Source organism: Lampris incognitus, chromosome 10, assembly GCF_029633865.1.
Source record: "Lampris incognitus isolate fLamInc1 chromosome 10, fLamInc1.hap2, whole genome shotgun sequence".
Taxonomy (NCBI): domain Eukaryota; kingdom Metazoa; phylum Chordata; class Actinopteri; order Lampriformes; family Lampridae; genus Lampris; species Lampris incognitus.
Window position 1 is genome coordinate 53,522,551 of NC_079220.1, and position 23,306 is coordinate 53,545,856.

At 48.3% G+C, this 23,306-nt stretch overlaps 2 protein-coding genes across 5 annotated transcripts in view; one reads left to right on the plus strand and one right to left on the minus strand.

The window, feature by feature from the left end:
• Positions 1 to 1,197: 1,197 nt before the first annotated feature.
• Positions 1,198 to 21,759, plus strand: slc5a11 (solute carrier family 5 member 11). Its single transcript, XM_056288211.1, has 17 exons — positions 1,198 to 1,219; positions 2,042 to 2,221; positions 3,072 to 3,143; positions 3,344 to 3,448; positions 3,621 to 3,680; positions 3,819 to 3,923; positions 4,656 to 4,761; positions 5,465 to 5,545; positions 5,641 to 5,846; positions 12,027 to 12,162; positions 13,378 to 13,485; positions 13,592 to 13,805; positions 16,894 to 17,062; positions 17,299 to 17,514; positions 18,265 to 18,454; positions 19,315 to 19,634; positions 21,647 to 21,759. Exons 2-16 carry the CDS (start codon positions 2,090 to 2,092, stop codon positions 19,551 to 19,553), a joined length of 2,139 nt encoding a protein of 712 aa, XP_056144186.1. The 5' UTR covers positions 1,198 to 1,219; positions 2,042 to 2,089; the 3' UTR covers positions 19,554 to 19,634; positions 21,647 to 21,759.
• arhgap17b (Rho GTPase activating protein 17b) overlaps positions 21,344 to 23,306 on the minus strand; it is a 44,236-nt gene continuing 42,273 nt past the window's right edge. For 2 of the 4 annotated variants that reach the window (XM_056288209.1, XM_056288206.1), the window contains one exon: positions 21,344 to 22,972. In XM_056288209.1, the coding sequence (XP_056144184.1) occupies positions 22,806 to 22,972 (167 nt within the window). In that variant the 3' untranslated portion in view covers positions 21,344 to 22,805. The remainder of the gene's footprint in view (positions 22,973 to 23,306) is intronic. The other 2 variants (XM_056288207.1, XM_056288208.1) reach the window with 2 other exon arrangements.

The following is a 23,306-nucleotide window of genomic DNA, read 5'->3' on the forward strand; positions in this document are numbered from 1 at the left end:
ACTGTTTGGATGTTGAGGGATTTTTTTTTTTTACATCTATTGTCCAACCATGTCTTTTTTTTTTATGTATATCATTTGATCCGGACCGGTCCGGAAGCCATACCTCAGTGTGGATAGGTGTGTGTTTGAGCTCAACTTGGCAGACGTAGTATTTGCATATTCTTTAAATAACTAATTACGCAACATACCAGCTTTTCTGATCTGTCATTTCATTGTGAAATATCAGATAATTCCTTTAAGCGATAAAGCAGACGTCTATGCGTAGAGATACAGTGGACACTTACTTACTGTTATAGTTTTCTATCGGGATAAGTCTCTTTTCTTTCTCCTGCTCTTCTGAGCAGTTATTACAGTAGTAAGACCCAGATCATTCCCGTCAAATAAAAGCCTGTGAGCAGCAAGTCTCTAGTTTGTATTGTGTCCTAAATCAGTGGTTCTCGGTCAGGTCCTCGGGTAACACCAGTACTGCTGGTTTTCTCTTCTGCCAGGAAGTGGAACTACTTGAGGTTCGAGACAAGTCGATGTGATTTTTAAGGCAAATAATGCAGAACCCCCCCCCCCAAATGTCGTTATTAACAGGAGGAATTATGCCAAAGGCCTCGTGTATCTACCAACGTTTCCTGTTTTGGTCGTCGTCTGCTGATACAGCGACTAGATCCTGCTGGCTCTGCTAATGCTGTAACTGCTTTAGCTGTGCTGTGTCGTCTAATAGGAATGGGCTCATGACGACCTGATCCAAGATGTCCCCAGAAAGCACAGTGACAGGAGTTGAGGCAACCCATGTGTGTCATTCTGGGTCAGCAAAACAAGAGGTGTTTTTTTGCCCGTAATTTAAAATTTTTAAATTCTGTGAGCACACACACACACACACACCGTTCCTTCGCTATCACCACCCATTTCTGCTTGTGTGACTATGCCAAAGTGAAACCCATCCAGCAACTACCGCCCCTGCAGAAATGGAGTGTGTTGTGCAAACACAGCGCTGGTGGTAAAAGTAATAAAACTTACATTTTAACCGCAGCTTGTTGAATGGTGCAAGTTGAACGTGGAGTTTGACCCCCCGGCTGTGAACGAGGATCTTCCGGACAGCACTGAATAACAAATTGCCTCGCGGTCATAAATGTGTGACGCCGCGTTATACTGCTGTGTTGTGAGCGTGCCGAATCACTTTGGTACTTCAAGCTGGGATGAAGCACGGAGAAAGACTACTTACTGAGAGGTGAGTAATGAGCAAACACTACTACCCATGGTGCGGCCTGAAGAACGTGTCGAACTCGGTGCAGGACTGCGCATGGATGCATGAGTTTCTTGAGACGGCTTGCACTGTTGCAGAAGTGTTGAAAGGAGAATACGTTTGGCAGCGCTGTTAAACGCCCGTGCAGTTTAATTAAATGAGCACCAACTCTCTCAGATCATCTTGTGAATTTTCCCTTTTTTGGTGAGTTAAAACTATGATAGCAATAATGCATGTGTTGTGATTTTTAGGTTTTGCTCAAATTGCTCCCTGTACCGGTGCATCCCCAATCACTGTTACTTTGGGAGACAAACCAGACTCTGCTCATGTTGTTGACAACCGCGAATCAAACCGTATGCCTGCCAGACACAAGATGCTGCAATCAAACCGCAGTGTTTCCCAACCCAGTCCTCAAGGACCCCCTATCCTGCAGATTTTCTTTGCCACCCTGAATAGGTACCTGTTTGTAGTTATTCACCCAATCAGCAATGAATGTCAGATGTTGCACACCTTGCATAATTAAGTGCTGTGAGATGATTGGTTGAGTAAGTACAAGCAGGGCTACCTATGCAGGGTTACAATGAAAATCTGCAGGATAGGGGGTCCTTGAGGACTGGGGTTGAGAAACTCTAAGCCAAAATCCAGTATCCCGAATTTCATTTTGTTAATTGTGATATACTGCTGATACAAGCATCAACTTCTGCACCTTTTAGGCGATGCATGCCAATGTGTTGGAAAAACAGTCGTTACATGCGAGGGTCATTTGTCGAACAGTACATAATCACCTCTGTATGCATTTCACCACAGGAGACCCAATTTGCTTGTTACTGAGAAAGTCATAAGACTGTCGACGCGATGGCAGGCGGCCAAGGGACAACTATGCCCCCTTTGCCGACTGCATCCCCAGGAGGCCCGCCTACCCTGGTTACTGCAGATATAGTGGTGCTGGTGGTCTACTTTCTGCTGGTGCTGGCTGTGGGCCTCTGGGTAAGTACTGGTACCATCCACACCCTGTTCTACTTTAAAGGCTGTACTTTTTATTATTTCATATCTTAGTTCTCAGCATACTGTTGTCATTTCTGGGGCGACTGACCTAATAACTAGTTTCACCCTAGATCATCACCTTCTAATACAACTGATTTTACACCTGCTCTTTGAAGCCACAAATGTACATCTATTAGTAAAACCCAGTGATGGAGCATCTGGGTAGCGTAGCGGTCTATTCCGATACCTACCAACACGGGGTTCTTTGGTTCGAATCCCCGTGTTGCCTCCGGCTTGGTCGGGCGTCCCTACAGACACAATTGGCCGTGTCTGCAGGTGGGAAGCCGGATGTGGGTATGTGTCCTGGTCGCTGCACTAGCTCCTCCTCTGGTCAGCCGGGGCGCCTGTTCAGGGGGGAGGGGGAACAGCGTGATCCTCCCATGCACTACATCCCCCTGGCGAAACTCCTCACTGTCAGGTGAAAAGAAGCGGCCGGCGACTCCACATGTATGGGAGGAGGCGTGTGGTAGTCTGCAGCCCTCCCCGGATCAGCAGAGGGGGTGGAGCAGTGACTGGGATGGCTCAGAAGAGTGGGGTAATTGGTCGGGTACAACTGGGGAGAAAAAGGGGTAAAACCCAGTGATGTTCATTGCAATCAACATGCAATGATACAATTATCAAGATTCTTGTTTCAGCTCACTGAATCAAGGTCACTGTGCAGCCTAATTTCACGAATACATTTCACACAAGAAGTGGGAAAACAGCCTTTTTTGTGCTGGATGTCCTGAACGAGGAGTCACAGCTGCCATCGTTCACTACAAGGATCAATAACGTTATGCATGTTTCTCGCCAGTCCATGTGGAGGACCAAGCGCAGCACGGTGGATGGCTACTTCCTGGCAGGAAAGAGCATGACCTGGTGGCCAGTGAGTCAAACCCCACAGAAGTTCCTGTGTTGAAGCACAGCCACTCACTCAGATCTCACTTATTATACTGAAGGTTTCCTGCTATTTACTGCTGAAAATAACCAAAAGCTTCAGCTTGAGCCTCTGTGATCCAGAACAAACCTGTAGCTGTACTGGAAAAGTTAAATAAATAACTGGTAAAATGTCTTGTCAATCTTTAGGTGGGCACCTCTCTGTTTGCAAGTAATGTTGGCAGTGGCCATTTTATCGGCCTGGCAGGTTCAGGAGCTGCAGCCGGCATCGGGGCAGTCGCATATGAATGGAATGTAAGCTGTTGCATGCAAGCGTAGAGAACATATAGGATGCCACTGGTGTGAAGATGTAATTTTGAGTTCTCATAAATCAATATTATCCTTGTCATTTTTCGGGTTTTGTCACCGTTGATGATTGGGCCACAACTCACAGGGTGCTGGAGCTGTTTTTTTGTGTGATTGACAGGGTCTGCTGATGGTGTTGCTGCTGGGGTGGCTGTTTCTGCCCATCTATATCGCCTCTGGGGTAAAAGAGCAATACACAAGACGTCTCACCTATACCTGCAGGCACATGCCCTCATGTGCCTACATGCCCACATGTGCGTACATGTAGATATAGGACCTGTCTATCCCCTCATTAATCCTTCACCTTTTTCCTCTCCAGGTGACAACGATGCCTGAATATTTACAGAGGCGGTTTGGTGGAAAGAGGATCCAGTTATTTATAGCCGTCTTGTACTTATTTATCTACATCTTCACAAAGATATCGGTGAGTGGATTTCTCACACAGTATTGCAACTCAAGAATGATTAATGGCAGGGTGTCCGGGTGGTGTAGCGGTCCGTTCTGTTGCCTATCAACACGGGGATCACCGGTTTGAATCCTCGTGTTGCCTCCGGCTCGGTTGGGCGTCCATGCAGACACAATTGGCCATGCCTGCGGGTGGGAAGCCGGATGTGGGTATGTGTCCTGGTCGCTGCCCTAGCGTCTCCTCTGGTTGGTCGGGGTGCCTGTTCGGGGGGAAGGGGAACTGGAGGGAATAGCGTGATCCTCCCACACACTACGTCCCCCTGGCGAAACCCCTCGCTGTCAGGTGAAAAGAAGCGGCTGGCGACGCCACATGTATAGGAGGAGGCATGTGGTAGTCCTGCAGCCCTCCCCGGATCGGCAGAGGGGGTGGAGCAGCGACCAGGACGACTCGGGGGAGTGGGCTAATTGGCCAAGTACAATTAGGAAGAAAATTCCTAAAAGATAAAAAGAACGATTAATGGTTGCTCTCTAAGGTACATTTGATAAGCTGATGATGTCAGTAAGTGTGTCTGCGTAATTTTGCTTTTGCAGTTTTTTTTTGTTGTTGCTTGTTTTGAGTTTTGCTTCGTTATATATCAACCTAATTGTCTGTCTCATAGTGCCTGACAAGACTGGGGTTTGGTTTTGGTTATTCATATGTGTGTGTGTGTGTGTGTGTGTGTGTGTGGGCGGTTGGGTATTGTGTGTGCAGGTGGACATGTATGCTGGTGCAGTTTTCATTCAGCAGGCTTTACAGTGGAATATCTACCTCGCTGTGGTGTTGCTGCTGTTCATCACTGCTCTCTATACTGTGGCAGGTAACCTATACCTCTGTTTTTCTCACTCTTTCTCACCCTCACATTCTCACACACATACACTAACACACACACACATACACACATTCTCTCTCTCTTTCTCCCCATTACACAATCCCTTCCCTTCTAGGCAGCAAAAAAATACTACTAACGGGCGTCCGGGTGGCATAGTGGTCTATTCCGTTGCCTACCAACACAGGGATCCCTGGTTCGAATCCCTGTGTTACCTCTGGCTTGGTCGGGCGTCCCTACAGACACAATTGGCCGTGTCTGCGGGTGGGAAGCTGGATGTAGGTATGTGTCCTGGTCACTGCACAAGCGCCTCCTCTGTTCAGTCAGGGGCGCCTATTCGGGGGGGGAATGGCGTGATCCTCCCACGCGCTACATCCCCCTGGCGAAACTCCTCACTGTCAGGTGAGAAGAAGCGGCTGGCGACTCCACATGTATTGAAGGAGGCACATGGTAGTCTGCAGCCCTCTCCGGATCAACAGAGGGGGCGGAGCAGCGACTGGGACAGCTTGGAAGAGTGGGGTAATTGACCAGATACAATTGGGGGGGGGGGGGTAGCCACAAATACGTTTCACAGCATTTTCGGCTGTCCTCGGGAGAAGCAACAACAACCAGCTCAGTTTCGCTGCCTGTCTGTGACGCGTCCTCCCCTGTGTTAAGGCATTAAAAGGACAGCTTGTATCGTGTGTCATCCCAGGTGGGCTGGCTGCGGTCATCTACACAGATGCTGTGCAAACCGCCATCATGCTAGTAGGCGCTCTGACTCTCATGGGTTTCAGTAAGTCACCATTGGCAAAAACACCCGACATGCTTCGATATCCAGCGCATGACGTCCCCGTATGCCTGACTGTGCTGCTGTTCCTCCTGGTTCAGGTTTTGTGGAGGTGGGGGGATGGAATGCTCTCCTGGAGGGTTATGCCAACGCTATTCCCTCGGTACGTGTTCCCAACACCACCTGCGGCATCCCTCGAGATGATGCCTTCCAGCTCTTCAGAGACCCGGTGACCTCCGATCTGCCCTGGCCTGGGGTCATTGTTGGCATGTCCGTCCCTTCCATGTGGTACTGGTGTTCTGATCAGGTATCAAAAGTGGCTTTCTCTGAACACCATAAGCTTGGGAGTTTGATAGTTTTTGCATTTCTAGGTCCAAGATGGCTACGATGTGTCAAGTAAAAGCCAAGTAGGAGACGCTATTTGATCAATAGGCATTTCTTTTCAAGGGTTAGACTTTCACCTCGTAGTGAGCCATTATAACAAACATCTGGAGTCAGCAAGCTTTAGGTTTGCGTTCTCCTTTTACGAATGAGACTCTTGCTGAACTATTAAAATTGCAATGTGAAAAGTTAATCAATAATCCTACCTACTACAACACCGCCACGGCCTGTTACCAGTCCTGCATTCACACTCAGAAACTCACTCTTCCATTACCAACAGGGGTTAACCCCACCCTCCCTTACACTAACCAAGACATGTACCCTGCCCCTTATGCACACGTGCATGCTCTCTCTCTCTCTCACACACACACACACACACACACACACACACACACACACACACACTTATTCTGTCTATTCTAAATAGTCTTTTTTTCGCTCCCTTGCTCTCACATGAAGTGCATTGCATTTCGATGTAAACGTGCGGGCGTACAGGTGGCGTGGCGGTCTATTCCATTGCCCACCAACACGGGGATCGCCGGTTCGAATCCTCGTGTTACCTCCGGCTTGGTCGGGCGTCCCTACAGACACAGTTGGCTGTGTCTGCGGGTGGGAAGCCGGATGCGGGTATGCGTCCTGGTCAATGCACTAGCGCCTCCTCTGGTCGGTCGGGGCGCCTGTTCAGGGGGGAGGGGGAACTGGAGGGGAATAGCGTGATCCTCCCATGCACTACGTCCCCCCCCCCCCCCCCCGGCGAAACTCCTCACCGTCAGGTGAAAAGAAGTGGCTGGCAACTCCACATGTATGGGAGGACGCATGTGGTAGTCTGTGTAACAATAGGAACCATTGTTAGGAACCATTGTTTAGTTCCTTGTTTCCACAGGGGTCGTTTATGTTGTTGCACCTTGAATAACGGACCGAGCGTGATGTATAACCTTACGTGCCGAAGTATTAAAGTTGACAGCCCAGTGGGGTTGAAACGAGTTGTAGAGTCTCATTAGTAGAAGGAAACAACACACTTTAACAAGGTGGCAGCGGCGGACGACTCGGTTTGAAGTTTGGTGCGGGAAAGTTTTCTAGGAGCGGGAGAGCGGTTAGTGTTGCTAAGCAACGTTCAGTATATTGTAACGTGCATGGATAAGAAGACACGCTGGCCGCTGGCTGGCGGGTCTGACCCTTTAGTCGAGCGGTTAGCGATGTCTCCTGCGGTGCGGGCGACACGGGTTCGCTTCCCGGCCGCGGCAGTTCCTGTGGTTGCGTTGTCCCCCGAATTCACTACAATATGTTAGCATTAGCTGCTAGTGTGAGACTGCCGTGTGACATGGATGGGCTAAAACCACCGCAAACGTTATGTCTGGTATGTCTGGACTCAAGCAACCTTTCGAGGACATGGAAGGCCTGGAGGGACGAGTTTGCTCCGTATGTGGATTCAGCCATGGCTGACGCCGATGACAAACACAAGGTGAAACTGTTCAGCTATCTTGTCGGGGAGAGCGGCGGGGACCTTATGGACACGTTACTGGGCGACACACTGAAAGATGCATGGAGGTTAGATGACGTCATCAAGAAGTTTGATGATCACTGCGACCGCAGCGTTAACGAGACTGTGGAATGTTATCGTTTGTTTACAAGAAACCAGGGCACCAGTGAAAATATAGACCGTTACGTCATGGAGCTGAGAGTGTTGGCAAGAACATGCAACTTTGGGACAGTGAGAGACTCGCTCATTCGGGATCGGATTGTGTGTGGAGGTAACAACACAATCGTAAGAGAAAGACTGCTCCGAGAGGAAAACTTGACACTGGACACGTGTTTGCAGCTGTGCAGAGCCGCTGAGCTCTCAAAGGATAATGTGAAAACCATCTCGAGATCGATGGTGGAAGAGGTACATGCAGTGCAAGGAGCACAGTATCGGAAACAGACGAGCAACACTGTGGAGTGCAGATATTGTGGGAAAACGCATGAGAAAAGTAAACAAAAGTGCCCAGCGTTTGGGAAGAAGTGTGGAAGAGAGAACCACTTTGCAGCAAAATGCAGAGCAAAACCGGAACTAAGGAAAAAGAAATATGTGAGTAAAATAACAACTGAATCTGAGAGTGATGAATATGAAGATATCATCACCTGTGTCACTGAAACTGAGAAAAAAACTGTGGATGCAGTAGAGACTGACACAGGGAAAGATGTGCATACAGAGACTGTAGAGGATGTAAAAGAAACTGAGAAAATGAAGAAAACTCAGCTTCTCTATGCTGGCATGCTTCTAGGCAAGGACGTGGTCAAATTCCAAATAGACTGTGGTGCCAGTTGCAATATCATCCCAATTAACCTGCTGAATCCAGATGCCAAATTAGAACACACGAAGAGTGTACTAGTAATGTACAATAAAACCAAATTAAAACCACTGGGAAAATGTAAAGTGAAAATAAGAAACCCAAGAAACAACAAGCTATATCGCTTAGAGTTCCAGGTGGTGAATGCAGCTGGTACAGTGCCTCTGCTGGGTAGGAGAGCCAGTGAGGCCATGAAATTGATAAAAGTGCAATATGAAAACATCATGACAATAGACAGTATTGTCACAACAGAAACAACAACAAGACAGTGGACAATGGGACAAATTAAAGATGAGTATGCTGATGTGTTCATTGGCGATGGCTGCCTCGAGGGAAAATACAAAATAGAGGTGGACAGCACAGTGAAACCAGTACAGCTGCCAAAGAGGCGGGTTCCAGTCGCCATGATGAAACCACTGAAGGACGAGCTACAGGACCTACAGCAAAGAGGGATCATAACACCTGTGGAATGCAGTACAGATTGGATCAGTGCCATGGTGGTGGTACAGAAACCAAGTGGGAAACCAAGAGTGTGTATCGATCCCAAGCCTTTGAACAAAGCTCCAAAGCGCAGTCACTTCCCACTGCCAACCATTGAGGACATTTTACCGGACTTGTCAAAAGCAAAAGTGTTCACAGTGTGTGATGTCAAGAGTGGATTCTGGCATGTGCAGCTGGAGGAGGAGTCCAGCTATTTAACAACATTTGCCACTCCATTTGGACGTTACAGGTGGCTGAGGATGCCAATGGGGATAAGTCCGGCCCCAGAAATCTTTCAGAGAAAGCTCACACAAGCGCTGGACGGTGTACTGGGCTTGTACATTATAGCTGACGATGTACTGATCACAGGCCAAGGGGAAACACAGGAGGAAGCTGAGCGTGACCATGATGGAAAACTGAGACTGTTTCTTGAAAGATGCAGACAAAAGAGCATCAAGCTGAACAAAGACAAATTCAAGCTGAGACAAAAGGAGACCACATACATTGGACACCGCCTGACGGCTGATGGACTCAGGGTAGATCCAGAGAAAGTGCTTGCCGTTGAGAAGATGCCGGCACCGACTGATGTGAAAGGAGTGCAAAGGCTGCTAGGTATGGTAAATTATCTAGCCAAGTTTTGTCCCCACCTCTCAGACCAGTGCATAGTGTTGAGAGATTTGACACACAAAAACAGGGAGTGGAACTGGACAGCACAGCACGAGGAGGCTTTCCTCAAATTGAAAGAGACTATAGCAAAGGTCCCAGTACTGAAATATTACAACCCAGATGAGGAACTCACAGTGCAGTGTGACGGTTCAGACACAGGCTTAGGCGCAGCACTCATGCAGATGGGTAAGCCAATAGCATTTGCAAGCAGAGCACTCACTCAAACAGAGCGTGGGTATGCACAAATAGAAAAGGAGTTCTTAACAATGGTTTTTAGCATGGAAAGATTTCACCAGTACACATACGGCCGAAAAGTGATGGTGCAAAGTGATCACAAGCCGTTGGAAACAATAGTGAGAAAGCCTCTACTGAGTGCACCCAAAAGGCTGCAGGGAATGATGCTGCGCATAAAAAAGTATGATCTAGATGTAGTATATGTGCCAGGTAGAGACATGCTGCTAGCAGACACTCTGAGCAGAGCTTATCTTCCTGAGAGCGCACCGGATGCAGAACTAGAGACTGTCAACATGGCACAACACTTAGCTATCGCAGCAGACAGGCTACATGATATACGATCTGCCACAAAAGAGGATGAAACACTGCAGCTTCTCATCAAAATGATGCAACAAGGATGGCCTGACGATAAGTCAAAAACACCAAGGGAAATCAAGCCCTACTTCTCATTCCAAGAGGAGTTAAGCCACCAAGATGGAATAGTGTTCAGGAGTGAGCGCGCTGTCATCCCTGATGCCTTGAGGAAAGACATCACTTGCCGCCTACACGCATCACATCTGGGTGTGGAAGGATGCCTACGGAGGGCTAGGGAGTGTGTTTATTGGCAGGGCATGAACGACCAAATAAAATCATATATAGCAAAGTGTGACATCTGCAGATCAATGGACATTAAGCAACAAAAAGAAACACTAATGTCACATGATGTGCCAAGCAGGCCGTGGGCAAAGGTGGGCACGGATCTGTTCATGTTTGAAAACAAAGACTTCCTCATAATTGTTGATTTTTTCTCAAATTTTTGGGAAATAGATTACCTGGCAGATACCAAGTCAACCACAGTGATACAGAAGCTGAAAGCTCATTTTGCCCGCCAAGGTATCCCAGATATTGTAATCTCGGACATTGGCCCACAGTATTCGTCACAAGAATTCCAGAAGTTCAGTCGACTGTGGGGATTTCAACATAAAACCTCATCACCATGTTACCCGCAAAGCAACGGCAAAGCTGAGTCAGCCGTTAAGACAGCAAAAAGACTCTTGCTCAAAGCCAAGGCTGCTGGACAGGATCCTTATCTCGCCCTTCTGGACCACCCCAACACACCATCACAGGGTACTGATACCACACCAGCACAGCGACTGCTCAGTCGCCGTGCCAAAACACTACTGCCAACCAAGGCAAGCCTGTTACAGCCGAAAGTTGTGCAGGTGAAACAGGATTTACAAAATAACCAACAACGGCAGAGGGCATACTACGACAGGTCGGCTAAAGACTTGGACACGCTTGCCCCAGGAGAATGTGTGAGAGTTCAGCCTCTCGCACCCCACACTGGCTGGAGAGTGGGCAAGGTGCTGAGGCCGGTCGATAGGAGATCCTATGAGGTCCAGCTGCACACGGGTGGTGTCATCAGGAGAAATCGCAGACACCTCAGGCATGCACCAGGGGCAATCTTCACTGACACTATGGACATGGTGATCAGGAGCCCCAGTCAGCCAGAGAGTGTTGAACCCGGACATTCAGAGAGTGTTCCTTCTCGCAGTGTCTTAGCAGGAAACAAAACCAAGGACACTGGTGACAGGGCCAACCCTGTTACCACCAGATCAGGCCGCTCTGTTGTGCAGCCGCAGCGATACAAAGACTTTGTGACCTCACACAGATGAATGGATCTGTAGCACTAATGGACTTTGGGGGGGGCATGAATGAAAAAAAAAGTGAATCACAAATGTTGTGTACATATGTTCTTGTTGACCTGGTTATCTGCAAGTTCAGGTATTCATTTAAACATTGGTTATGTTAAACTGTGAAGAGAAGCCATAGCACTTTGATACACAGTCGTTGATAATGTTCATTTTCATTAGGAGCTATAAGTAACTGATAAATATACGTCATTGTTAATATGAAAAAAATTTTGAATGTTGACATTTGTACACTGTTAGTAGCAAAGAGTTTTGTTTATATTTTATTGTTTACAGCGATAGACAATTAAAAAATGTATTAAAGGTTCTAAAAAAGAAGAAACTCTGAAAAGAGAAAGGATGTAACAATAGGAGCTATTGTTAGGAACCATTGTTTAGTTCCTTGTTTCCACAGAGGTCGTTTATGTTGTTGCACCTTGAATAACGGACCGAGCGTGATGTATAACCTTACGTGCCGAAGTTATGATTAAAGTTTATAGACCAGTGGGGTTGAAACGAGTTGTAAAGTCTCATTAGTAGAAGGAAACAACACACTTTAACAGTCTGCAGCCCTCCCCAGATCGGCAGAGAGGGTGGAGCAGCGAACGGGACAGCTTGGAGGAGTGGGATAATTCCCCGGATGCAATTGGGGAGAAAAAGGGGGGGAAAAATCCACACACAAAAAAACGTGCTGAATGTGCTATATGTCATCATGATTGCCTGCAGGTGATAGTGCAGCGCTCCCTGGCAGCTAAGAACCTGACCCATGCTAAAGGAGGCTCTCTGCTGGCTGCGTACCTTAAGATTTTGCCCTTCTTCATCATACTGCTGCCTGGCATGATCAGCAGGATACTCTTCACTGGTAGAAAATGCATTCTACTACTACTCCTTTCAGCTGCTCCCGTTAGGGGTTGCCACAGTGGATCATCTGTTTCCATCTCTTCCTGTCTTCTGCACCTTCCTCTGTCACACCAGCCACCTGCATGTCCTCCCTCATCACATCCATAAACCTCCTCTTTGGCCTTCATCTTTTCCTCTTCCCTGGCAGCTCCATATTCAGCATCCTTCTCCCAATATACCCAGCATCTCTCCTCCACACATGTCCAAGCCATCTCCATCTTGTCTCTCTTGCTTTGTCTCCAAACCGTCCAACCTGAGCTGTCCCTCTAATATACTCATTCCTAATCCTGTCCTTCTTCGTCACTCCCAATGAAAATCTTAGCATTTTCAACTCTGCCACCTCCAGCTCCTCCTCCTGTCTTTTCATCAGTGCCACTGTCTCCAAACCTTATAACATAGCTGGTCTCACAACCATCTTGTAAACCTTCCCTTTAACTCTTGCTGGTACCCTTCTGTCACAAATCACTCCTGACACTCTTCTCCACCCACTCCACCCTGCCTGCACTCTCTTCTTCACCTCTCTTCTGCACTCCCCATTACTTTGCACAGTTGACCCCAAGTATTTAAACTCATACACCTTCATCACCTCTACACCTTGCATCCTCACCATTCCACCGTCCTCCCTCTCATTCACACATAGGTATTTCGTCTTGCTCCTACTGACTTTCATTCTTCTTCTCTCCGGTGCATACCTCAGCCTCTCCAGGCTCTCCTCTCCAGGCTCTCCTCCACCTGCAACCTACTCTCACTGGTAGAAAATGCATTCATTCATCGCAAAGTCAGCAGCTAGTTATTACTCGGTATATCAGCAATGCTGAGCAACTTGTCACAAAAAACGAATGGTTGATCGACTGATGATTGATGATTGATAAGCCTAATGGTTAATGATTAGATGATTGATGAGGATAAGCCTAATGATTAATGATTAGATGATTGATAAGCCTAATGATTAATGATTAGCATCGCAGACTCCTTGGTTGGTGTGCAATACTTTCGTATGTGCATATGCGAGATAATCAGGTTACATTTAGTTTCAGGGTAGTTCGTTTTCAGAAAGTTTCAGCACAGACATTTGAAGTGCATTGCTTTACCACGAGCTGTTACATGTGATGGACAATCCATGGAGTTATGGCTTGTGGGTAATATTGCTTGTTAATGTCTTCATGTTGGTATGTAGATGAGGTGGCATGTGGGGACCCCGAGGTGTGTACGGAGGTTTGTGGAAACCCGGTGGGCTGTTCTGATATCGCGTACGCCAAACTGGTCATGGAGCTGCTGCCCTCAGGTGAGGGATCCACCCCTGTGGTCTTTGGGTTCGGCTTTATTTCCCTACGAACGCTCATGACCCTACCATACTCATGTTCCTCCTTTCTGTGACTACCTATCTTAAGGTGTGCGTGCACGGAAGTGGGGGCGTGTGTGTTTGTTTGCATGCTCTCTCTGTCTTGATGTAGGTCTGCGGGGACTGATGATGGCTGTAATGATCGCAGCTCTCATGTCATCCTTGACCTCCATCTTCAACAGCTCCAGCACCATCTTCACCATGGACCTGTGGCGGTGCTTCCGGCCCCGAGCCACCGAGTGGGAGCTTATGATCGTGGGCAGGTGCGCTCCCCACCGTTCTGATAATTGCCCACTAAACGGATGCATACCCTCGTACATATGTAGCGAACTCGGGGGGCAGCCGGAAACCGCTGCAGCCACGACATGAACCCGTATCTCCCGCATCACGGGCGACAACGCTAACAAGTCGACTAAAGGGTCCGACCCCTTAGCCAAGGGCTAGCGAGACGCCATGCCGGTGTGCGGTGGCGACTCTGGACGCACGCCAGGCCCTTCTCTCGCAGATCTCCCGCCTCACACATCCACGCCCCCCCCCCCCAGACCCTTGTCCACTTTTAAAGCATTTTTCAAAATTATGCAGTAGGTGGAGTCGGGCTCAGACCTGGGGGAGAGGTTACACTTTAACTATCTAGCTGAGCAGAAAACCAGCGATACTGGCAGTACCTGAGGACCTAATTGATCAAAACATTGATCAAAACATTCATGTGATCGGTGTGATTGTTAGTGTGGTTTTGGTTTTTGCAGAGTTGTGTATTACATCATTTTTAACTATGCTACTGTTGGGCGAAGGAGAAGGAGAGGGGGAAAGCATGTCCAGAGGCAGCGAGAGAGGAGGAAGGGTAGGCATGTGGAGGTGAGAGTTGGAACTTTGAATGTTGGCACTATGACTGGTAAAGGGAGAGAGCTGGCTGACATGATGGAAAGAAGAAAGGTAGGCATACTGTGTGTGCAAGAGACCAGGTGGAAGGGGAGTAAGGCCAGGAGTATCGGAGGTGGGTTCAAACTCTTCTACCATGGTGTGAATGGGAGGAGTAATGGGGTAGGGGTAATTCTGAAGGAAGAGGATGTCAAGAGCGTGCTAGAGGTGAAGAGAGTGTCAGACAGAGTGATGAGTATGAAGCTGGAAATTGAAGGTTTATTGCTGAATGTTATCAGCGCATATGCCCCGCAAGTTGGGTGTGAGATGGATGAAAAAGAAGAATTCTGGAGTGAGTTGGATGAAGTGGTGGAGAGGGTACCTGAGGAGGAGAGAGTGGTGATTGGAGCGGACTTCAATGGACATGTTGGTGAAGGGAACAGAGGTGATGAGGAGGTGATGGGTAGGTATGAGGTCAAGAAGAGAAATGTGGAAGGACAGATGGTGGTCGATTTTGCGAAAAGGATGGAAATGGCTGTGGTGTACAAGGAGATGCAGCGTAAAGCAAAGAGAGAGGTGGCAAAGGCAAAGGAAAAGGTGTATGGTGAGTTGTATGACAGGTTAGACACTAAGGAAGGAGAAAAGGACTTGTACCGATTGGCTAGACAGAGGGACCAAACTGCAAAGGATGTGCAGCAAGTTAGGGCGATCAAGGATAGAGATGGAAATGTGCTGACAAGCGAGGAGAGTGTGCTAAGAAGGTGGAAGGAATACTTTGAGGGGCTGATGAATGAAGAAAATGAGAGAGAGAGAAGGTTGGATGATGTAGGGATAGTGAATCAGGAAGTTCAGTGGATTAACAAGGAGGAAGTGAGGGCAGCTATGAAGAGGATGAAGAGTGGAAAGGCAGTTGGCCCTGATGCCATACCTGTGGAGGCATGGAGGTGTTTAGGAGAGATGGCAGTGGAGTTTCTAACTAGATTGTTTAACACAATCCTGGAAAGTGAGAGGATGCCTGAGGAGTGGAGAAGAAGCATACTGGTACCGATTTTCAAGAACAAGGGCGATGTGCAGAACTGTAACAACTACAGAGGTATAAAGTTGATCAGCCACAGCATGAAGATTTGGGAAAGAGTAATAGAAGCTAGGTTAAGAGGAGGAGAGGTGATGATCAGCGAGCAGCAGTATGGTTTCATGCCATGAAAGAGCACCACAGATGTGATGTTTGCTTTGAGAATGCTGGTGGAGAAGTATAGAGAAGGCCAGAAGGAGTTGCATTGTGTCTTTGTAGATTTAGAGAAAGCTTATGACAGGGTGCCGAGAGAGGAGGTGTGGTATTGTATGAGGAAGTCAGGAGTTGCAGAGAAGTATGTAGGAGTGGTGCAGGATACGTATGAGGGAAGTGTGACAATGGTGAGGTGTGCGGTTGGAATGACGGATGGGTTCAAGGTGGAGGTGGGATTACATCAAGGATCGGCTCTGAGCCCTTTCTTGTTTGCAATGGTGATGGACAGGTTGACGGACAAGATCAGGCAGGAGTCTCCATGGACGATGATGTTCGCGGATGACATTGTGATCTGTAGCGAGAGTAGGGTGCAGGTGGAGGAGAGCCTGGAGAGGTGGAGGTATGCACTGGAGAGAAGAAGAATGAAAGTCAGTAGGAGCAAGACGGAATACCTATGCGTGAATGAGAGGGAGGACAGTGGAATGGTCAGGATGCAAGGAGTGGAGGTGACAAAGGCATTTGAGTTTAAATACTTGGGGTCGACTGTCCAAAGTAACGGGGAGTGCAGTAGAGAGGTGAAGAAGAGAGGGCAGGAAGGGTGGAGTGGGTGGAGAAGTGTGTCAGGAGTGATTTGCGACAGAAGGGTACCGGCAAGAGTTAAAGGGAAAGTTTACAAGATGGTTGTGAGACCAGCTATGTCATATGGTTTGCAGACAGTGGCACTGACGAAAAGACAGGAGGTGGAGCTGGAGGTGGCAGAGTTGAAGATGCTAAGATTTTCACTGGGAGTAACGAAGAAGGACAGGATTAGGAACGATTATATTAGAGGGACCGCTCAGGTTGGACGGTTTGGAGACAAAGCAAGAGAGGCAAGATTGAGATGGCTTGGACATGTGTGGAGGAGAGATGCTGAGTATATTGGGAGAAGGATGCTGAATATGGAGCTGCCAGGGAAGAGGAGAAGAGGAAGGCCAAAGAGGAGGTTTATGGATGTGGTGAGGGAGGACATGCAGGTGGCTGGTGTGACAGAGGAAGATGCAGAGGACAGGAAGAGATGGAACCGGATGATCCGCTGTGGCGACCCCTAACGGGAGCAGCCGAAAGTAGTAGTAGTAGTGTATTACATCATTTTTAACCTAAAAGGGTTTATTCATGTTTTCCTAACGTACGTGTGTGTGTGTGTGTGTGTGTGTGTGTGTGTGTGTGTGTGTGTGTGTGTGTGTGTGTGTGTGTGTGTGTGTGTGTGTGTGCGGGCGCACACTCTGCAGGGTGTTTGTTCTGGTGCTGGTGGTGGTGTCCGTGTTGTGGATTCCCCTGGTCCAGGCCAGCCAGGGGGGGCAGCTCTTCATCTACATTCAGTCCATCAGCACCTACCTCCAGCCACCTGTATCCATCGTCTTCCTCATGGGCTGTTTCTGGAAGAGGACCAACGAGAAGGTAAAGTTTTGTACAGGTGATTCTCTCAGTTACATCTCCTTTAACTGAGGCAGCGTTAGAGCGGATCTAGGTCACTGCTGACAGGCGTGATCTAGATCACTCCTGATCAGGGGGATAGAGGACGGGATAAAATAAAGTGCTTCAGACTCAAAAATGTAAAGGTGTGTGTGTGTGTGTGTGACTTCTCTGCCCATTCATCCTCCCTTCTCTCCAACCCCCCCCCGACCCTCCTGCAGGGTGCATTTTGGGGCCTGGCCCTCGGCCTGTTGGTGGGTTGTATCCGGATGGTGCTGGACTTCATCTACCCAAATCCTTTGTGTCATGAAGAGGACGAGAGGCCGGGCGTGGTGAAAAATGTCCACTACCTCTACTTTTCCACCATGCTGTCCTTCTTAACCCTGCTGGTGGTGGTGGTGGTAAGCCTGGCCACTGAAAAGCCCAGGCCAGAACAGGTGGGCACACGGGGCGTCAGGCTAGCGCCACCCAACCAAACCCCGAGTTTGATTAGCCTTGATTAACTTTAGATTAAAAATGTAGATTTCTTGGATTTTTTAAAAAAATAACCAGCACCAGGACGTCCGGGTGGTGTAGCGGTCTATTCCATTGCCTACCAACACAGGGATCGCCAGTTCGAATCCCTGTGTTACCTCCGGCTTGGTCGGGCGTCCCTACAAACACAATTGGCTGTGTCTGCCGGGGGGGAAGCCGGATGTGGGTATGTGTCCTGGTCGCTGTACTAGCGCCTCCTCTGGTTGGTCGGGGGCGCCTCTTCAGGGGGGAGGGGGAACTGGGGGGAATAGCATGATCCTCCCACGCGCTACGTCTCCCTGGTGAAACTCCTCACTGTCAGGTGAAAAGTAGCAGCTGGCGACTCCACATGTATGGGAGGAGGCATGTGGTAGTCTGCAGCCCTCCCCGGATCGGCAGAGGGGGTGGAGCAGCAACCGGGATGGCTCGGAAGAGTGGGGTAATTGGCCAGATACAATTTGGGAGAAAAAGAGGGGGAATGGAAAAAACCCCCAATAATAACCAGCCAACCAAGTAAAATCTGTTAAAGTTATTGTGTGACTTTGGCACCAAGTCAAACATGGTGCAATGTAGTGTAACATGGCGAGTATCCACTCAAGTCTACGGAGAGTTTTTTTCCCCGGTTCTTGAACAGTTAAGGTGAAAGAATGGCACGTCTTATTTTGTTGAAACAGATCAACCGCCTTACGTGGTCCACGAGGTTTGGCCCAGCGCAGAAACACAAAGAGCAGCCAAGTCACGTGTTCACGGTGGAGAAGAGCGGCCCGGGGACGATGGAGGAAAAGAAAACAGGGCCGACCAGTGAGGAATTGGTGGAACGAGAAAAAGGAAAGGGTGAAGGAAAAGAACATCATCAGAGGACAGGTGGGGATCCGGCTTGCTTGTTTCCTCCCTCTTGTCATTTGATGTAACACGGAGGATTTTGTGAAAATGTCGGTTACCTCTCTGTGGGACACGAGAGGGAAGAGGAGCGTTCAGGCTGCTGCTCATATTAATCCAGCACATCACCCCAAAACATTAAAGCTGAAATTCAGGATTTCTCTGACCTGTCCCTTCCTCTGGCAGCGAAGACTAGAAACAAGAGGGAGGAGCGATTCCCTTGTTAGTCGTCAGCTCAGCAGTAAACGGGTCCCATCCTTGTAAAGATGGCGTCTTGGACCAACGCTAACTCAGGCAATCCAGTGTGGTGCAAACGCCATCAGGCTGGATGGGAACACTGCTCTGCTGCAATACTGATACACTACCTGTACAACGGAAACACCACCATCACCTTTAAATCCTTTTCCTGTTTCAGCAGGAAGTTCATATGAGCAGTAGTTAGTATTGTGTAACCATACTCCATTCTCCATAAGGACAAAATAACAATTTATTAATGAAGAATAATACTGAATTTCAGCTTCAAGCGAACCCTGCACTCAGTTCAGTCTTCCCTCGGCAGGACAACAGCAAAAGTGAGAGTTCAACACAGTCTTTCCTCTGACTATTTATTTATCTATCTATCTATCTCGGTTTGTCTGTCTGTCTGTCTGTCTCAATAGAGATGAATAGATGTAGGATGGGAGGTTTCGTCTCCCCAGCTGTGCCTCATTTACCAGATGAACCACATCTGGTTCTCCTGGTCCCCAAACCGATGCACAAATCCTGCCTCACCTGCAACAATCTGCCACTTCAGCATTTTCCTCACAGGATTTTTCTTTCTCCTCCCCTCTCCCTGCTCCCTCCAGACTCGGCCTGCTCCTCCTCGCCCTCCATGCAGAGCCAGTCCAGGCTGATGTCTGCCCTCTACTGGTTGTGTGGGATGGAGAGACAGAGGGAGGGAGAGAACAACCATCCTCCTCCTCCTCCTTTACCTGAGGAGGCCATCTGTTCCCTGGAGGAGGAGCCGTGCCTACGACGCACTGTAAACGCCAACCTCATACTCTGCCTCTCTGTAGCCGTCTTCATCATTGGCTACTGGGCTTGACGGTCAGCTCCGCGCAACCAGTCGCATGGCGTTACTGCAGGAGGCGGGACTTGGCTCTGCTGTGGCCCTCCATGTGAAGAGGTTAGGTGTTGAAATTGATCTATTTTTTCTTTTTCTTTTGGTCCTGCTAGAAAAAGAAGGGACTCTACACGCTGCTCTCTTCTGTCTGAAAGCTGTGACACAACAGTTTGTTTTGCACACACACTGACAGTATTTATCAGTTTGCAATCATAGTGTAAACTGATGATTGTCTCTTCTGTTAAATAATAATTCATATTTTGTTAAATTCTGCTCAGGCTTAGATGAAATATTTGGTTACCAAGAAAATGTGGGACTTCCTGGTGACAGGTAGAAAAGAGTGAGGCATTTTGTGAAACGTGAAAACACGACCCCTAATTTGGTCTTGTTAGCGTACAGGACGTTACGCCTCACTGAAGCATCCAAACACCCCCATGACTGGCTTCAGGTGAGGAAGAGGAGGTACACGTAAACGGGAGACTGTCTCCAGTTTCATACCCATCTTTGTATAAACAAAATGGGAATTTGACAAAATGACAACTGTATAAACTCCCAAACTCAAACTTGTGGGAGTTTATATGGGAGTTTGACCAGCCAGTCTACATGTGTTTTGTGGACTTGGAGAAGGCCTACGACCGTGTACCCCGGGGCACTCTGTGGGGGTACTGCGGGAGTATGGGGTACCGGGGCAGTTGCTACAAGCCATCCGGTCCTTGTATAACCAAAGTGAGAGCTGTGTCCGCATTCTCGACACAAAGTCAAACACGTTTTCGGTGGGTGTGGGACTCCGCCAAGGTTTTCCCTTGTCTCCGATTCTGTTTGTGATATTCACGGACAGGATCTCACAGCTCAGCCAAGGTGAGGAGTGTGTCCGTTTTGGGAACCTCAGAATTGCATCTGTGCTCTTCGCAGATGATGTGGTTTTGTTGGCTTCATCAGAACGTGACCTCCAGCGTGCACTGGGGAGGTTTGCAGCTGAGTGTGAAATGGCCGGGATGAGAGTCAGCACCTCCAAGTCTGAGGCCATGGTTCTCTACCGGAAAATAGTGGGTTGCTCTCTCTGGGTTGGGGATGAGTTGCTGCCCCAAGTGAAGGAGTTCAAGTATCTCGGGGTCTTGTTCCCGAGTGAGGGTGGGATGGAGCTGGAGATTGACGAGTGGATTGGTGCAGCATCAGCAGTAATGCGGACGTTGTACCAGACCATTGTGGTGAAGAGGGAGCTGAGCCGGAAGGCAAAGCTCTCAATTTACCAGTCAATCTTCGTTCCAACCCTCACCTATGGTCATGAGCCTTGGGTAGGGACCGAAAGGGTGAGATGGCGGATACAAGCAGCTGGAATGAGTTTCCTCCATAGGGTGTCTGGCCTCAGCCTTAGAGATAGGGTGAGGAGCTCGGACATCCGGAGGGAGCTCGGAGTAGAGCCGCTGCTCCTTCGCATCAAAAGGAGCCAGTTGAGGTGGTTCGGGCATCTGATTAGGATGTCTCCTGGGCGCCTTCCTTTGGAGGTTTTCTGGGCACGGCCAACTGGGAGGAGACCCCGGGGTAGACCCAGAACTCGCTGGAGGGACTACATGTCCAATCCAGCCTGGGAACGCCTTGGGATCCCCCAGGAGGAGCTGGAGGGCGCTGCTGGGGAGAGGGATGTCTGGAGTGCCCTACTTAGCTTGTTACCACCGCGACCCGACCCCGGAGAAGCGGCTGATGATGAGATGAGATGAGATGAGACCACAATATAATGACAAGTGAGGAGAATAAACACTCTGCAAAGTAGACACGTTTAATGATTTGTGTTTAATTGTTATCATCAGGAGTAATAATATCACCAAAGCTTTCCTTTCCATATGAACAAACCTGGTATCAACCACTTGTAATAAAAAAAAACAACCTTCTTGTTCACTTGTTTGGCTTCTAAACAGAAAAAAGCAAGGGGAAAGGGCAGCAAAAAAAAGAAGGAAGCAACAATCAAAAGTCATGGAAAAAATATCCCAGTAAAGATTGTCAACGTCATTTCCTATTAAAAAATTTTGACACCAACATAAAATTAATGATTTTGCACGTGCGTTTGTGTCTTTCAGACGAAGCCGACTGATCCCTGGTAGCGTTACATGACCTCCTGTCGACTGCTGATTTGTTAAGAAATGAACATTTTACTCAAATGACGCCGAGCACGGCGGCTGCCGTGTCCGCGGCCAGGTAAATCACAACATGTGGAATTAAATAAAATGCAGCGATCAAGCACATCTGAGTTTGACTGCAAACTATTTTTTTTCTTAATATACTGACGTGAGGTAAAACTGAAAGAACAAACCCCACAGAGTTCACGCCGTATGGGAGCGGGGGGGGGGGGTTACATTGCAGAAGAGATCCATTATAATATACTGCAGTCTTTCCACACAACATTTGGCTGTTAGCAACGATGCCTCTGCACATGTTTAAAGCATCATTTCCTCTTTGGCCCTCAGCAAGTTCAGTAATATATATCTTTGGTCCTCTGGGCGTACAGCGTAGGGTCCAGCGTGGTCCTAACGTCCTGCACACGTATATAGCAGTTATAAAAAGCCCCTTTAACCCCAATACCACATCTTGTAGCCTAAAACCGATAAAATATCTCGGATGTAAAACGCTTTACACTCCGTTTCTGTGAAAATAAGTCTCGCCACTTCCGCTTGAGGAACGGCCAACTTAACGGCTCCACCCGAGAAAGTGCCGGATACAAAATACTGGTTCTCGGGTCTCGGTTGCTGGAACCCGATGCCGAGATCCTCTATAGACGGGATGCTCTGGGAAATCTTGCCACGGTAGCCGCACCTCTTTTCAGCGAGCGTTCGTAGCTGTGAAGCTTTAAATGGATAAGTTCAAAGTATTATAGCGGGATAGAACAGAAAGCTCCATCAGCTCTTACGTTTAGTGGATACATGGTTCAGGTTATATGGTTCAGGTTCATTAACTATCGGGCAAAACGGTGCAGTCACATCCTAATCCGTCCATGTATAATTATATATATATATATATATGACCACCATTGTGTGAGGAGGTTACGGGGGTCCGGGCCCAGCCATGCTGAGAGGAGGGCAGGCAGGTTTTCCATGTGATGGCGTCCAAAATGACTTGAGGGAGGCGACCTGTTTTGGTTCCACATGTGAGAAATTGTGTGTGAACATCAGCGATGATGACAGGGAACAGCTGATTTAAAGGAACCTGTTTGGGGATGATGTCAGCACAACCCCGTCCTCTTTACAGAATGGTGCTCTCCATCTGGCTCTCCGGGTCCATCGACATGGTTGAGGAGGAGGAGGAGGAGTTGGAGGAGGGCTCATGACCAGCAGAGCTCTCCCCCTGTTGGTCCACGGCAATCTCGGGGATGAAGGCTCGACCAACCCCCTTTATAACCAGGTCTCCATCTACACATGACAGAGTGAAAAGTTAGCAGTCCCCTCGGGTTCAAGAGCTTCCTCCAAAACTTACCTCAAGCCATCAAACGGACCCAACTACGGCCACACACAGACCACCTCAAACCAGACTAGGGACACACTTCTACACTTGGTCTAGCTTGATAAAAGACGCCAAGGATTGCTGCTTTTGTCAAATTAAATCTTAAAATTTGCATGTTTGGTATCATAATAATGAAGCTATTGAATTTGTCGGCAACCCATTTGGAATCGGTTTTAAAAATGTGTCTTCACGGGTGTTTGGAGAGTATCCTTGGTGTGTAATATCCTCACATGCTACAAATCC